This window comes from Clinocottus analis, unplaced genomic scaffold (assembly GCF_023055335.1).
Source record: "Clinocottus analis isolate CAN_PGR_092001 unplaced genomic scaffold, fCliAna1.0.p SCAF_4, whole genome shotgun sequence".
Classification (NCBI taxonomy): Eukaryota; Metazoa; Chordata; class Actinopteri; order Perciformes; family Cottidae; genus Clinocottus; species Clinocottus analis.
The window spans coordinates 15,310,681-15,324,870 of NW_027176153.1; the positions used below are offsets into that span (position 1 = coordinate 15,310,681).

General features: G+C 40.4%; 3 protein-coding genes across 3 annotated transcripts; 1 reads left to right on the forward strand and 2 right to left on the reverse strand.

The window, feature by feature from the left end:
* The first annotated feature begins 709 nt into the window (after positions 1–709).
* Positions 710–5,979, forward strand: eps8l3b (EPS8 signaling adaptor L3b). Its single transcript, XM_068598283.1, has 16 exons — positions 710–794; positions 888–952; positions 1,043–1,201; positions 1,522–1,671; positions 1,857–1,942; positions 2,050–2,183; positions 2,376–2,494; positions 2,674–2,812; positions 2,958–3,034; positions 3,143–3,217; positions 3,291–3,436; positions 4,340–4,580; positions 5,001–5,117; positions 5,194–5,282; positions 5,679–5,811; positions 5,884–5,979. The coding sequence occupies exons 1-16, from the start codon at positions 764–766 to the stop codon at positions 5,923–5,925; spliced, it is 1,803 nt and encodes a 600-aa protein (XP_068454384.1). The 5' UTR covers positions 710–763; the 3' UTR covers positions 5,926–5,979.
* An 814-nt stretch (positions 5,980–6,793) lies between these two features.
* Positions 6,794–9,826, reverse strand: LOC137800305 (glutathione S-transferase Mu 4-like). The gene is made up of 8 exons (XM_068597452.1): positions 9,607–9,826; positions 8,909–8,984; positions 8,739–8,803; positions 8,569–8,650; positions 8,305–8,402; positions 7,635–7,730; positions 7,141–7,251; positions 6,794–6,953 (listed from the first exon to the last, which is right to left on the reverse strand). Exons 1-8 carry the CDS (start codon positions 9,640–9,642, stop codon positions 6,858–6,860), a joined length of 660 nt encoding a protein of 219 aa, XP_068453553.1. The 5' UTR covers positions 9,643–9,826; the 3' UTR covers positions 6,794–6,857.
* A 1,461-nt stretch (positions 9,827–11,287) lies between these two features.
* On the reverse strand, positions 11,288–13,796 carry LOC137800280 (glutathione S-transferase Mu 4-like). The gene is made up of 8 exons (XM_068597408.1): positions 13,687–13,796; positions 12,941–13,016; positions 12,771–12,835; positions 12,601–12,682; positions 12,362–12,459; positions 12,182–12,277; positions 11,555–11,665; positions 11,288–11,442 (listed from the first exon to the last, which is right to left on the reverse strand). The coding sequence occupies exons 1-8, from the start codon at positions 13,720–13,722 to the stop codon at positions 11,347–11,349; spliced, it is 660 nt and encodes a 219-aa protein (XP_068453509.1). The 5' UTR covers positions 13,723–13,796; the 3' UTR covers positions 11,288–11,346.
* Positions 13,797–14,190: the final 394 nt, after the last annotated feature.

The window sequence follows — 14,190 nt, forward strand, 5'->3', positions numbered from 1 at the left end:
TCTTTGCTCATTTTAACTATTACTAACTGTTGGTTTAATGTCTTTCTTTGTGCCTCACTGCTTCGGTTTACATTGAAGTTTAATTTCCAAGCTATGTAACTGTTACTGAAGAGCAGACACTAGCAATCACAAGATAATAGTAAATAGTAATAAATACCAGTAGTGTAATCTTAATGTTTTCTACTTGCTTCCATCAGCCACCTGAATATACTTGACTAGAGGGTGACAGTGCTGGAATGAGAAAAGTTGAATTTTGTTGCCTTTGAATTTGTAAAAATAATAGAATTTGTCATTCTTGCTTCATGCTGTTAGATTCTGTAAATATCTGTAACCATCTCACCTGATTCACGTGAAACAGGTGTAATGTTGACAGAACATCTTCTCACTCTTTCAGGTTCAAGTGGCTCTAAGAGAAATTGGAAGTTTTAACTTTCCACAAAAGAAAGACGTAGTTCAAACATGTTTGGAAACAGTGCACCTTTCTCGTATTCGCCGAGGTAAGTCAATCTAATTTCATTTTCAGACTCCACAGTCACTGGAATTAATTTTGTTAAGCCTTGGAGCACTAATTTGATTCTTTACAGCACTATAAACATGTGCGCACACGCTTTCATGATAAAACATCAGTGTGTTGTGGTAACTATGCCATATCTTCAAATCACTGCCTTCGTTACACCTCAGGGGTTTCTCACCGGAGGACATCCCTCAGAGGCGAGCTTTCCAGCAAGATGACTTCAAGGTTGCTCCACTGCAGAGAAACGACATGTCCAGACCTAGTGGAAAATCAATATACAGTATGCTCGGACATAAACAACCCTCTCATTTTGTTATATATAAATTCTTATAACGTATAACATCTTTTTTTCAATCCATTTTCTTCCCATCAGTGCAGAGGAAGGAGTACTCCGAGACGCTGAACAGACACCCTGACAACTTTAATGTCAGAGTGGAGGTAAATGAGTGTGAAATGTGCACCAGCATGGAGACGTTGTCAAACCCATAGCTTCTCTTCATCCAGGACTTCTCTTCATTGACTCCGCAGCACCTGTTCACCTGTGAGCTGGACGGCCGCGAGGTGAAGACAGTGGACGACTGCTTGGCCAAGCTCAAGAGGCTGGATGCCAAAGGTCGCTTGTGGCCTCAGGAGATGATCATGGAGGTGCAGAGGGGATATCTACTGCTCAGTGACATCGAGACTAAGGTTGGTAGCCTCACGTTTCAGAACGTTTTTAACAAGTACGGTGCATAGCCAAAAATGTACGTGGACGTTACAACATTCATTCTGAATTCCAAGTGTTCTGCTGTTTGTATAGAAAATGTGATGCTTAGTAATGTTAGATACAGCGTATAGAAGGAGGAAAGTTCCTGGTCAAGACAGAAAAAGATTTTCAGTGTTTGACATTGATCTTTAGTAGAAAATAAAAACAAAGAACTAGAAGACATAGTTGTGATTTTTTTTTTTTTGAGAATCAAAACTCTACTTTCAATATGGATTATTAACTGTTTAATCTGATTCTAAAGTCAGAGCTGGAGTCGCTGCCTTTGAGCTGCATCTTGCAAACCAAAGCGGTGCTGGATAGCTGCGCCTACAACTCTCTGCTGACAGTAACTGTGCAAGAGCGCAACAAACGCATCCCTCAGGTCTTCATCTTCCATTGTGAGGAGACTGGGGTGAGTCACATTTCTGAACTTGACCTCCTGAAAGCATCCAGATAAGAAAGGATGTGTTAGTCATGTTGTCGTGTGCAATCTCTGAAATCAAGGATATGATCTGAAACCAGTGTAACTATTTCATAACGATGCTTTTTTTTGTTGCTGTCACAAAGTTTAGATTTAAAGCATGTGTGTTTCACCAGGCGGCGCTTGTCAAGAGTGATTTGGATAAGGTAGTCCAAAAAGGAGGAGATGTTGTGGAGCCACGCAGAGACCAGTCTGACATCAGGTACAATATCACAGGATATTCTGTCTAAAGGGACATTAAATCACATTAATAGGAAGGAAAGAACGATAAAGCTGTCTTTAACAGCTGTCTGTCGTTGACGTTCTCAGGACTAATCTCGAGAATATCATCGGGCAACATGTTCCAGGAAGTTTCAGGCAAGCTGGGCCTCGTCCTGTGCAGCACGAGAGGCCCCCCCCACCGCCGGACCACCCGGCCCCTCAGTGGAGGAGCAGAGAACCAGGTAGACTTGATCGCATGCACTGACAGCTATTTATAAAGATGTGCTTTCTTCATGGAAGACAAACTCTTTAATTTAAGCTTTATGGATGTGTTCTGTGTAAATAAGATGGGCTCAGCAATAACGTTATCCAGCATGTTTTATACTGTGTGTGTTGATGTTCGTCTTCAAACAATTCATTTTGATGCCTTGTAGAAATTATGGCGCCTCCACGTTTTGACCCCCCAAACGAAGCAATGATGCACCATCCTGATCTTCATGATTTACATATCAGCCCCGAGGTCGCTGTGCAAACGGACACCGAGAGGAACACAGTCAGTACTGCCAGTGTTTTTTTACATTAGTCATGATTTATAGATAGTGGATTATACCAGTGATAAATGATCGTAGATGTCTAATCGTTTCTCTCATTTCAAGGAAAACATGCCCACACATGACACATTGTAAGAAAGCTCTTGATGATTTGTGTCATGCATATGCACCTTTTTCACAGGACATTTTAAACCACGTGATAAATGATTTGGAGATCTTCATGGGCAAAGTGTCTGCTGCAGCAAATGCATCTGTTTTACCGCAAGAGGACAAGAAGAAAAATAACGCATTTAAGAAGAAGAAAAAAGCAAAGAACAGTGGTAATATTCTTTTTTTTTCCTGTTTCTCTTTCCAACACATCTTCTTCTGGAAGTCATTACTGGAGAAGTGACCTCCTATAGAGGTGCTGACATACAAATAGCACAGATGTTTATGTCTGATACAGTTATTTTCCTTCTCTTGAAGCATCCACTTCTAGTCTGCCACTCTGGGAGGAATATGTCTCCTATCTTCAGAAAGTCAAGTATGGATTCAATCTTCTGGTAAATGTCTCCAAAGATTATAAATTGAAAAGTGGTTTTGGAAATATTGTGAGTGAACCCTCTCATGTGTTGACTTGGAGTATGAATAAAACGCTCTTTGTATTGCAGGGCCAGCTGGATGGGACACTAAGCAGCCCTACTGCTCCGGAGTTTGTCCACATCTTCTTCACTGGTTTAGGCGCGGTAAGCTCTTCACTGGACGAGTCTACTTTCAAGGCACAACAGTTGATACTTACTTCCTTCCATTTTTCCACAGATACTGCCTCTGTATCCTGCAGACCTTCCTCCCACTGTGCTCGCACCGCTGCTGACGGAGGCAGCCATGCAGCTGCTCAGTCAGGTCGTAGACTCGGAGGAAGACCTCCTGTGGAGGTCTCTGGGAGACAGCTGGAACATCCCCAGGTCGAGAGGCCTTCATAGCCCTCACACACTTACACAACTCTTTTTTTTTTTATCAAGCTTGTTGCCTTCACATATATAGCCCTCTGATTGTAAATGTCACCTGCACAGGCACGCCCCAACCTGGGCGTAGTCTGTGTGTATTTGAGGTTATGTAAATGTAGGTCAGAGTTAATGCTTTAGTCATGTGCTATAGACAATGTGATAGACAGGAGTGAATTGAAACTACTGCTAATTTCTTTTTATGTTTTAGGTATGGTTAAAGAAACTATAGGAAGGGGACATCTGTGTTTACTATAGTTTAATACTATGATGATCAGTTTTATATGAACAAGTTATCAGGTTGTGCTGGTGTTTAACTTCCCTCCAGCATGACACGTACACTTAGTCTCTTTAGATCAGTAGTTCTTCAGGAACACAACTCAAATTGACTGGTTGACCACATAAACCGTATTTGCATTTATAGCTGCTTTTTAGAGAGGAGTGCAAGCCATCTGTTTTCCTGTTTCTAGTCTTTGTGCCAAGCTAAGCTAAGCATCTGCTGGCACCAGCATCATGTTCACCATGCAGACATGAGTGGTATCAATATCGTCTGTCTCTTGGCGAGAACGCAAATAAGCATGTTTTCCAAAATGTTCGAATTACTGTAATTCCCTCTTAAAAACTCTTTAGGAAGGAGGCACGATTTTATAAAAAAAGTGATTCCAAAACATTTTGTCATCAAAGCCCTTTAAATGTTAGGCTAGGACCTGACTTCTTACTGATCTTTTGTTGGGTGTATTGCTCATGCTTGAATTATCGCAGCTCTCATTCACAAATGTCTGAAAAAGCTCAAAAAAAGCAACTTACTTTAGATCCGTCCTTCTTTTTTCGAACTTGACTGACTCCGCTCTTATCACTTCGTAGATCTAGATGGCCGGACGATGACGTCCCACTTTACATCCTACAGTTCTATGATGGCTGGCAGCCGCCTGCCCCCAGACACATGCCTTCCTCACTCCCTTATCAGAACAGTCCAATAAGCCGGAGCGGCAGCCAGCGCTTCCCACCCGGCCCCCGGGAGCCACCCCTGTACATGCGGGTCATTTACGACTTCATGGCCAGGAACAACCACGAGTTGAGCATTATGAAAGGTGATGTTGTTGAGGTAAGATAAGCAATTTGGTACAATTACCTTCTTCAATAAGTACAAGTGTAATATAAGTATAAATGCTTGCCTTGTCCAACACAATGCAAAGATTGTTTGTCGTTGAAAATTGATCTGCCACCATCAGGAAAATTGTCTTTAACTTTAACAGTCCAAAGCAAAGTCACAAGCACTGGAGTTGGGTTTGTTTTTTAGCGCTCACCCCCACTGACAACATGTGTGTCAAAATTAAATGTACTCAGGAAAAATGTTCTGTCAGTGTTTCACTATTATATCTAATGTTTCACTGAGTTATTGCTGCATTGTGTATCTGAAGCTGTTTAATAATGTGCTAATCTAAACTACTTTATGAACTGTTGGGTATTTTAATATAGTTTCATGTTCTATATAGGATCATGAGATGTGTCGTCGTTTTTACAGGTGGTTCAGAAATCCAAACAATGGTGGCTTGTTCGCAACGCCCGTAACGAGGAAGGCCATGTTCCTCAGAATGTTCTGGGGCCCATGAAGCACGAGGGGCTCATGGAAGATCTTCCGGTGAGCGAAGCGACACGTGGTGCAGCTGAGGAACCAATATTGTTTCCCGTGTGACTTTATTCTCTCTCCCCGACAGCGGAACAATCGCGGCCCTGTGACTCTGGACATGACCTCCACACCCACAGAGGTCAAAGCTTGGCTGGAGTACAAAGGTTTCTCCAAAATGTGAGTGAAATCATGCACAGACTGGCTGGGAGCTTTAACAGTTTTTAAAAAAATTTATTGATATTAAAAATCTCTTTTTCGAGGGAGACCTGGCCAAGACAGGCAGAAACATAAAAAACACCTACAGACAGAAGAAACAAGTTGAAAGAAACATTTACATTTTTGTAAATTGCTTTCATTTTAGATGAAAAGCAGTCAGTGGTATCAGTTCTTTGAGTCAACATTCTGCAACATATTGACAGATCAGGGGGCAAAGTACACAAAAGCCCTTTTTTCAGAGAGCAAACAGAAGTATCCGACACTTCTCTGCATGATAAAGACGCACAGGTAGTTTGTACTGTAAAGAAGACTCGTAAGGCAGCTAAAGTCAGATATTCTGTGTCTTTTCATCTGCAGCACAGTGACCAGCCTTGGGGTGCTGACTGGTAAACTTTTTCTGGGGTTGACCAAGGATGAGATTAGGACAGTTTGTCCTGAGGAAGGAGGCAAGGTCTTCTTCCAGCTGCAGGCCATTAAATCAGCCATAGCAGTAAGTAGTGTTTCACTTGATACACATTCTAACATCCAGCACATCAGTAATGTTTGATCCTGTTTCCTCCAGCTCGCCAGTGAACCCTCAGGCGTGTACAACGGCCGCTACTAACGACCCGGAGCTCTTCAGCTTGTTTTCTTCTGACTTTTCATCCTCAGATTAACAACTGGAATTATTGTGTCTAATTTATCCTTTAGTCTTAAATTCTTGGCATTTGTTTTTTTTCTTAAGGGAAGGAGCATTTACTGAATTAAACTTGTATAATTTATTACCAGCAGCAATTCTTATGAGTTACTCAAATTAATGACTGCATTTTACTTAATGTACTTCTAGTTATCTTAAGCAAATTTAGCAGTTTTCCTCAGAGTAAACCACAATATGTATTCAACAACATTTCTATTCTTTAACAGCTGCATTTAAAAAAGTTGCATACTGTAAAAATACAGTCTTATTGAGTGAGACTCTTTCCATAATGTTGTCACACACAACAGAACCGGTCAATGGCAAACTAAAGCACTTTCACATTGAATGCGAGAGGCTGCTCTCTCCAGCGCTCTTCCTCAATACATGACCAATTATAAAAAAGGTGTTGCCCAATAAGTCGGTCGACCAAAAGATGTAGGAAAATAGGTCCAGGTTGAAAATGACCCTTAAATTATATCTTTTCTAAATTGATGCTTCGACGTTATGGACCGACGATGAGTTTGAAGTTGAATCCCAAATCAAAGAGTCACTAAATGAGTTTTAATCAGTCAAAATAATAATTAAAATGTGACAAGGAAGTGCTTTAACTCAAATGAAAGTTTCCACTTTTCTAAATATCAAGACAAACTTGAGTTTGTCTTGAGTTTATTTTGAGTTTACTTTCTGACTAAACTAAAAATGGTTCTTACAAAAGGGCATGAACCTGTTTGAGAAAGTGTAAAATGTGATTCAAGGACTTGAAACCTACACAATCAGCTAATAAAAAAAGACATACTACAAACAATCTTTTCTCTTTATTTATTTGTGACTGAGTTAGTTGCACTTGTGAAAATGGTCTTCTACTCTTTCTTGTTTCCCCACTTGGCCATCCTGTTGTTGATAGGAGTCTTCATGAATCGGTCTGACTTCATGTAGGCAGCAATCTTCTCAAGAGCCTACGATGACATAACATACCAACGCATTAAAAAAAAATACCTTGCAAGGCCACCGCAGAGACGATGTTTACCGAGAGAGATCAGAGACTATATCACAGAAACACAAAAAGGTGCTAGATTGCATATTTGCTGACCGGTAGATACAAACAGCACTGAAAGTTGCAAACAGACATTTGAGTGTTCTCACCTCAAACTGGTCTAAAAAATCTTTGAGGTTCTTGAATTTATCCAGGCACGTGGGATGAAACATCCTTTGGTGATCAAACAGCTCGTACATGATGAAGTCCACGTAAGTGATCTGTTATGAAGACAAATTAGAATTCCCATGTTAAAAAGCAAAATAAAAAAGGCAAACCAGAGACTGTATAGCTGTACAAATAGTTTTATCTGAGCAAACAGTCAAATGACTTAAGTGTCTCTAATAAATCCAATAGAAGCTACCGGACCAAATGACATTGTTAATAACATAAAGCAGTTCAAGACTAAATTATATTTATCAAAAAAAAAAAAACTCAGAATGTAAATGTTATACTGTTAGTTTAAAAGGCAATAATATGTCAAATGCAAGTATCTCATGTGATGGTGTATTATTTGTGCCTTGTAATTTGAGTGATGCAGCTTTAAAATTGTCTGTGCCACAACCTGACATAAGAAGCACACGTTTATGGCTGACGGACATACCTTGTCACCAGCAAACCACTTCCTGTCCCCCAAGTAATTGGAGAACTGCTTCAGTAGGCCCGGCAGCGCCTGAAGGTACCCCGGCTTCAGATTGTCCTGAGAGAGGTGATGTTGGCATTAGTGGAGACTTGGGAGGGTTAAAGTGACTCTTTCAGTCCATGTCCACACTACTACATTTCCATTTTTAAAGCTTATCTTTTCCCACGTTTACACTGAGCGTTCACACTATGTCAGAGTTTTGGAGTACCGAAAACGGATAGGTTTGAACTCTGGAGTGGACGGGTGTAAGTAGAGAAGTTGGGAAACAATGGTGTAGACACCTGCATACTTGATTGGGTCTTGGCAGTCACGGCGTGTCCTTCCCTGATTGGTCACGACCCTATCCCATGACCCGTTTTTAGAGGAAACTAGATTTGTCCAAGTAAAGATATCTCTGGACCTTTTTTTTCCCTGCCCATGCAGTTCTTACTCCGCAGTATTTTTTGCAACTAACGAAACTGTGTACTTCCCGTTTACACTGTACGCGCACGTGAATAGTCATGTTATATGCATATTCAAAAAACAGTAGGCACCTCGAGCATTTCAAAAACAATGCTGAAACTCTTCGTTTTTAAAAACAAATACATATTTGTGTGGATGTAGCCTCAATGTTAAAGTCTTTAGTACTCACAAAGTCAAAGTAGCACATCCTGCCAAAGCCGATTCTGAAGTCCATCGCCTGGTTCTCCAAGAAGTCCACACGACATTTCTCATCCTCCGTCTCTCCACCTGTGATCAGATCAAATACAGCGAGGCACTCAGGGAACAAAAGGCTGAGATACACCTGAAAACTGTATATTTGTGTGGTTCCTTTAAAAAAGAAGACCACGAGAAATATTGGAATGGATACGAAACAAAATGTATATTATTATGTGGGAAAAAAAACAATACTTACACAAATTGTGCTTACGAGCAATGTATCTCATGATGGCATTGCTCTGCACGATCTTCCGGTCTCCATCCTCTAAGTAAGGCAGCTATGGTGAGATATTAAAACCATAATCCGTTTGTGTTTTATATTTGCCTTTATACTTCAATTAATATGTCAAAGTTAACCTCACTTACATTGGGAAAGTCCATTCCAAGTTTATTTTTTTCATCTAACCAGCAGCTCTTGTCAAAGTTGGGAGCTGAGTGAAATAAATGTGGGTTAGATGATCAAGTGTAAGATATATGGACCCTTCAGTCACTATTTTGGTTAAAATCATTAACTAAAGGTTAAATTGGTAAGTTACCTTCGCCACAGACATAGAACTTGTCCTCATACTTGGAGCCAGTGTACTCCAGCAGCAGACGGATAGGCTGGGCGAGCTGCACACAAATCAGAGATGAGAAAGGGGTTAGTCCATTTCTTAGCTTATAGATCAACACATTTGGATCCGAGATTCACACATGGCCGTGAACAGATGATGAGAATTGACATTGACAAACACCAGTTGTGGCAAAATCTTAATCATGAATCTATTCGCCAATTTAATGATTTACTTTAGTTATTCAAAATAAATATAGGTGACAATCAATAAGTATGTTAATTGTTGTTGTACTAATGTGTGGTTTACCAGGTACAAGTACAAATAATTTGCTGCAAAGTCTCAATTGTCACATTTTGCTTTGTTGTGCGAGATCATTGAGGTTTAAGTCTTGACAAAGTTAAAACCAAAACAAACTATTTCCATGCAACTCCAAGTGCAAAACACAAGTTCAGAAGAACAACCATTTCAATGGAGACAGACATTTTGCGACCTTAGCGGTTAGAGATTAAATATAGCAGCTACATTGTTGAGCCGCTTGCAAATAGTTAACTCATCTAACAACGCTCTATTGATCACGTGTCTGGCCACTTTTATACAATACCTACTTTATTACTAAGATATATAACATTTCACCTGAGCGAGGTTTACTTTATGAACAAAAAAGACGGCTGCACACTCACCCCACGAATATCCCAGTAAGCTAGTTTCATTGTCATTTTTGAATCACTTCCAGATACCAAATGTGGCTGATGGCGACTCGCGCAGCAACTTTATCTGCTGGGCGCAGAAGTGGGCTGGTTTACTTGTGCAGCGGATGGGCGGGGTGAACCTGAATGAACCGGCTGTCACGCGATGTAGAAATCTCCTCTTAAATTACTCCTGTGAATGCACCCTCAGTGTGTGTAAACAATACGGCAGTTACCGACCGGTTCTTTTGTCTGCACCGCCATGGTAGGGTGTGTGAATATGAAGACGCTCGGCAGCTGCTCTTACCGGTGTATCCATCTCACGTGACAATGCAACCGATGAAAGACTACAGGTAGCGTGTGTGAAAATCCTGTTTTAGCTGTCAAAAAAAATAATCAACAATTCGAGGACAATGATATACAGGCATAATCATAGCAGATCAAAAGTCACTTGTGGTTAGACAACAGGGACATTTGTTGTAATGTTTAAAAAAAAACACCTTAAATCACTGTTGGCTCAGGGCCTTTGTGGTTAAATGTTTTATCGAGTCAATCAACATTTATATGCGTAAATACAATTCCTCAACACAGCATAAACTTGACCAGTCACAAACATATGGCTTGCACTTGTCCATCTTGGGCGCTTGAGCAACATTCTAAAAGCATTACATGTCATCTAAATCTCTTTCATTTTGGTTTTTCGGCAACTGCACCACAAGTAAGCTGTATGATAGAGTAGAGGCTCTAAGAGAGCTGTTTTAACATCATCTGTACACATATGACATTTACGTGCCAGCATATTGGCTTGCACATACAGTTTGCAACATCATTTCTAAGTCATTCCTGATAATGTGCATATTTACATCTAGCATTCAAAAGTTTATGTTCATATTCTGGATCATGTCTTGCTTTTCCTGATTAAACTTATTTTTCTATTTAGCCTCTGTGGAATGAAGACACTTTACATCTTACAATTGCCTAAAACTATGTTGTTTAGCCTTTTTTTTGGAAGATTGGTTTACTGGCATGATTTAGACAATTCACAATGGTGTCATGTATTATGCATAGACCACCATTGGTTTTGGTTCTTACAGTTAATGTTGCCACAGAATTGCATCAAATGGTATCAAGATTTAGGCTCCATGTGGTGCAGTGGTTAGCAGGGTCACCTCACAATAAGAGGCTGGGGTTCGATCCCCAATGGTCCCGTGTGGAGTTTGCATGTTCTCCTCGTGGCAGCGTAGGTTCCCTCATGGTTCTTCAGTGTCTGCCCACAGTCCAAAGACAGGCAGTTGAGGTCAATTGGACTCTAAATTGACCGTATGTGAGCATGAATGGTTGTCTGTCTCTGAATGTTCCCTGCGATAAACTGGCGACAGGTAGACTCAACATTAATTATATTAAGCACAGGTATGTGATCTGTTGTATCCAGCTCAAACAGAACTGCAACATCCTTGAGACAGCCATGAGCATCAGTTGTACATATACAGTGATCCAGCCAAGATGTTGCATTAGATGCAAGTCCAGAAAAACCACAAGGAAAGCTACTGTATGTCTGTACTGCAAGAATGCATGCAGAAGTTACTTCCAATGTTTGGAAAGTTGTAAAATATGTTTAAAAAAGGACTTTCAGTCGACACAACCAGCTTAAAAAAAAGGAATACTACAAACAAGATTTTATCTTGTCTTGATTTTATTAGTTACAGAAATAGTTGCACTTGTGAAAATGGTCTTCTACTCTTTCTTGTTTCCCCACTTGGCCATCTTGTTGTTGACAGGAGTTTTCATGAATCGGTCTGACTTCATGTAGGCAGCAATCTTCTCAAGAGCCTATGATGACATGATAAAATAAAAAGGTATTAAAAAATATACATATAATACATCACATCTAACACCTGACACTGAAAGTTGCAAACAAAATCAAACATTTGAGTGTTCTCACCTCAAACCGGTCAATAAGATCTTTGAGGTTTTTGAATTCATCCAGGCACGTGGGATGAAACATCCTGTGTTGATCCAACAGCTCGTACAAGATGAAGTCCACATACGTGATCTGTCATGAGGACAAATCAGAATTCACAAACAAATAATTTAGTTTTATCACATAATTTAGTTTTTTAATGTCAAATGAAGTGAGTGTTTTTCACCATTACCGGCCCCTTTCTCTTTACATCAGTCACCCAACTCTACAGTTGTCGCTCAGCTCTATGATCTGATCAAGCTCATTGTTTGGGTTTTTCACCTCACAGATTTACTGCTTGGTTTGGTCTCACCTTACCAACTCAAATCAACAGCATTTTCATTAAAAAAAAGGCTCTAATAAATCTAATATAAGCTACATGCCCAGCAGCACATGACAAAGTTAATAACATACAGCAGGTTGAACCCTAATTATATTTATCAAAACTCAGAATGGAAATGTTAGTTCAAAAAGGCAATAATATGTCAAATGCAAGTATCTCATGTGATGGTGTATTATTTGTGCCTTGTAATTTGAGTGATGCAGCTTTAAAATTGTCTGTGCCACAACCTGACATAAGAAGCACACGTTTATGGCTGACGGACATACCTTGTCACCAGCAAACCACTTCCTGTCCCCCAAGTAATTGGAGAACTGCTTCAGTAGGCCCGGCAGCGCCTGAAGGTACCCCGGCTTCAGATTGTCCTGAGAGAGGTGATGTTGGCATTAGTGGAGACTTGGGAGGGTTAAAGTGACTCATTCAGTGATGTTAAACTCTTTAGTACTCACATAGTCGGCATAGCACAGCATCACAAAGCCGTTTCTGAGGTCCATCGCCTGGTTCTCCAAGAAGTCCACACGGACTTTCTCATCCTCCGTCTCTCCACCTGTGATCAGATCAGATTCAATGAGGCACTCTGGGAACCAAGACTGAGAGACACCTGAATAGTGTATACTTTTACTACAAACATTCAGAGTGGATATGAAACAAAATGTATATTATTATGTGGAGAAAAAACAATACTTACACAAATTGTGCTTACGAGCAATGTATCTCATGATGGCATTGCTCTGCACGATCTTCCGCTCTCCATCCTCCAAGTAAGGCAGCTATGGTGAGATATTAAAACCATTATCCATTTGTGTTTTATATTTGCCTTTATACTTCAATTAATATGTCAAAGTTAACCTCACTTACATTGGGAAAGTCCATTCCAAGTTTATTTTTTTCATCTAACCAGCAGCTCTTGTCAAAGTTGGGAGCTGAGTGAAATAAATGTGGGTTAGATGATCAAGTGTAAGATATATGGACCCTTCAGTCACTATTTTGGTTAAAATCATTAACTAAAGGTTGAATTGGAAAGTTACCTGCGCCACAGACATAGAACTTGTCCTCATACTTGGAGCCAGTGTACTCCAGCAGCAGACGGATAGGCTGGGCGAGCTGCACACAATCACAATCAACACATTTGGACTTTGAAAATTCACACATGGATATGAACAGGTGACACGAATTGACAAACATCAGCAAATCTTAATTGATAAACCTATTCGCCAATTAAATGATTTACTTTAGTTATTCAAAATACATATAGGTGACAATCAATAAGTATGTTAATTGCTGTACTAATGTGTGGTTTACCAGGTACAAGTACAAATCATTTTCTGCAAAGTCTCAAAATGTTGCTTTGTTGTGCGATACAATTTAATCATTGAGGTTTCAAGTCTCGACAAAGTTAAAACTAAAAAGTATGCGGCAAATCAAAGCAAACTGTTTCTATGCCACTGCAAGTTAAAAAGGACAACCATATCAATGGATAAACATTTTACTAACGCTAGATTGTTACACCACACGAGTAGTTAACTCCTTACAGTACTACACAGGGCCACTTTTACATAATACAGTTCGCGTCAGATGTTACTGACTTGCATAACATTTAACCCGAGTGAGGCGCTGTCGATACGTATTATGCTCACAAAGAACAATGAAGTTATGGAGTATACGATTATGTTAGTGAGTCAGACATGAATAGTTTGAAAGTCGGTGACGCGGTAGTGTGTGCGCTGCACACAACAGGGAACACTTTATGAACAAAGAAGACGGCTGCACTCACCCCACGAATATCCCAGTAAGCTAGTTTCATTGCCATTTTGAATCAAATGTGGCTGATGGCGACTCGCGCAGCTGCTTAATACGACTCGGCGGAGAAGTGGGCTGGTTTCTTTCTGCAGGAGGTGGGCGGGGTGAACCGGGCTGGATCGGGCGGATCACGTGGTTAGGGGGTAGGACATGCTCGAAGCCCATTGGCTATTGGTCTGATAACAGATTTAAATTCTTCTTGTGAATGCACCCTCAGTGTGTGTAAACAATCAGGCAGTTACCGACCGGTTCTTTTGTCTGCACTCTGCCCACAGTCATGGTTCACCTCCAGGGTGTGTGAATATGAAGACGCTCGGCAGCTGCTCTTACCGGTGTATCCATCTCATGTGACAATGCAACCGATGACCGACGACAGGTAGCGTGTATGGAAATCCTGTTTTAGCAGTCAAAACAGACTCAAGTTCTGACAGAAACCACAAAGCAAGCTACCTTATGTCTATATTGCAAAAATGTATGC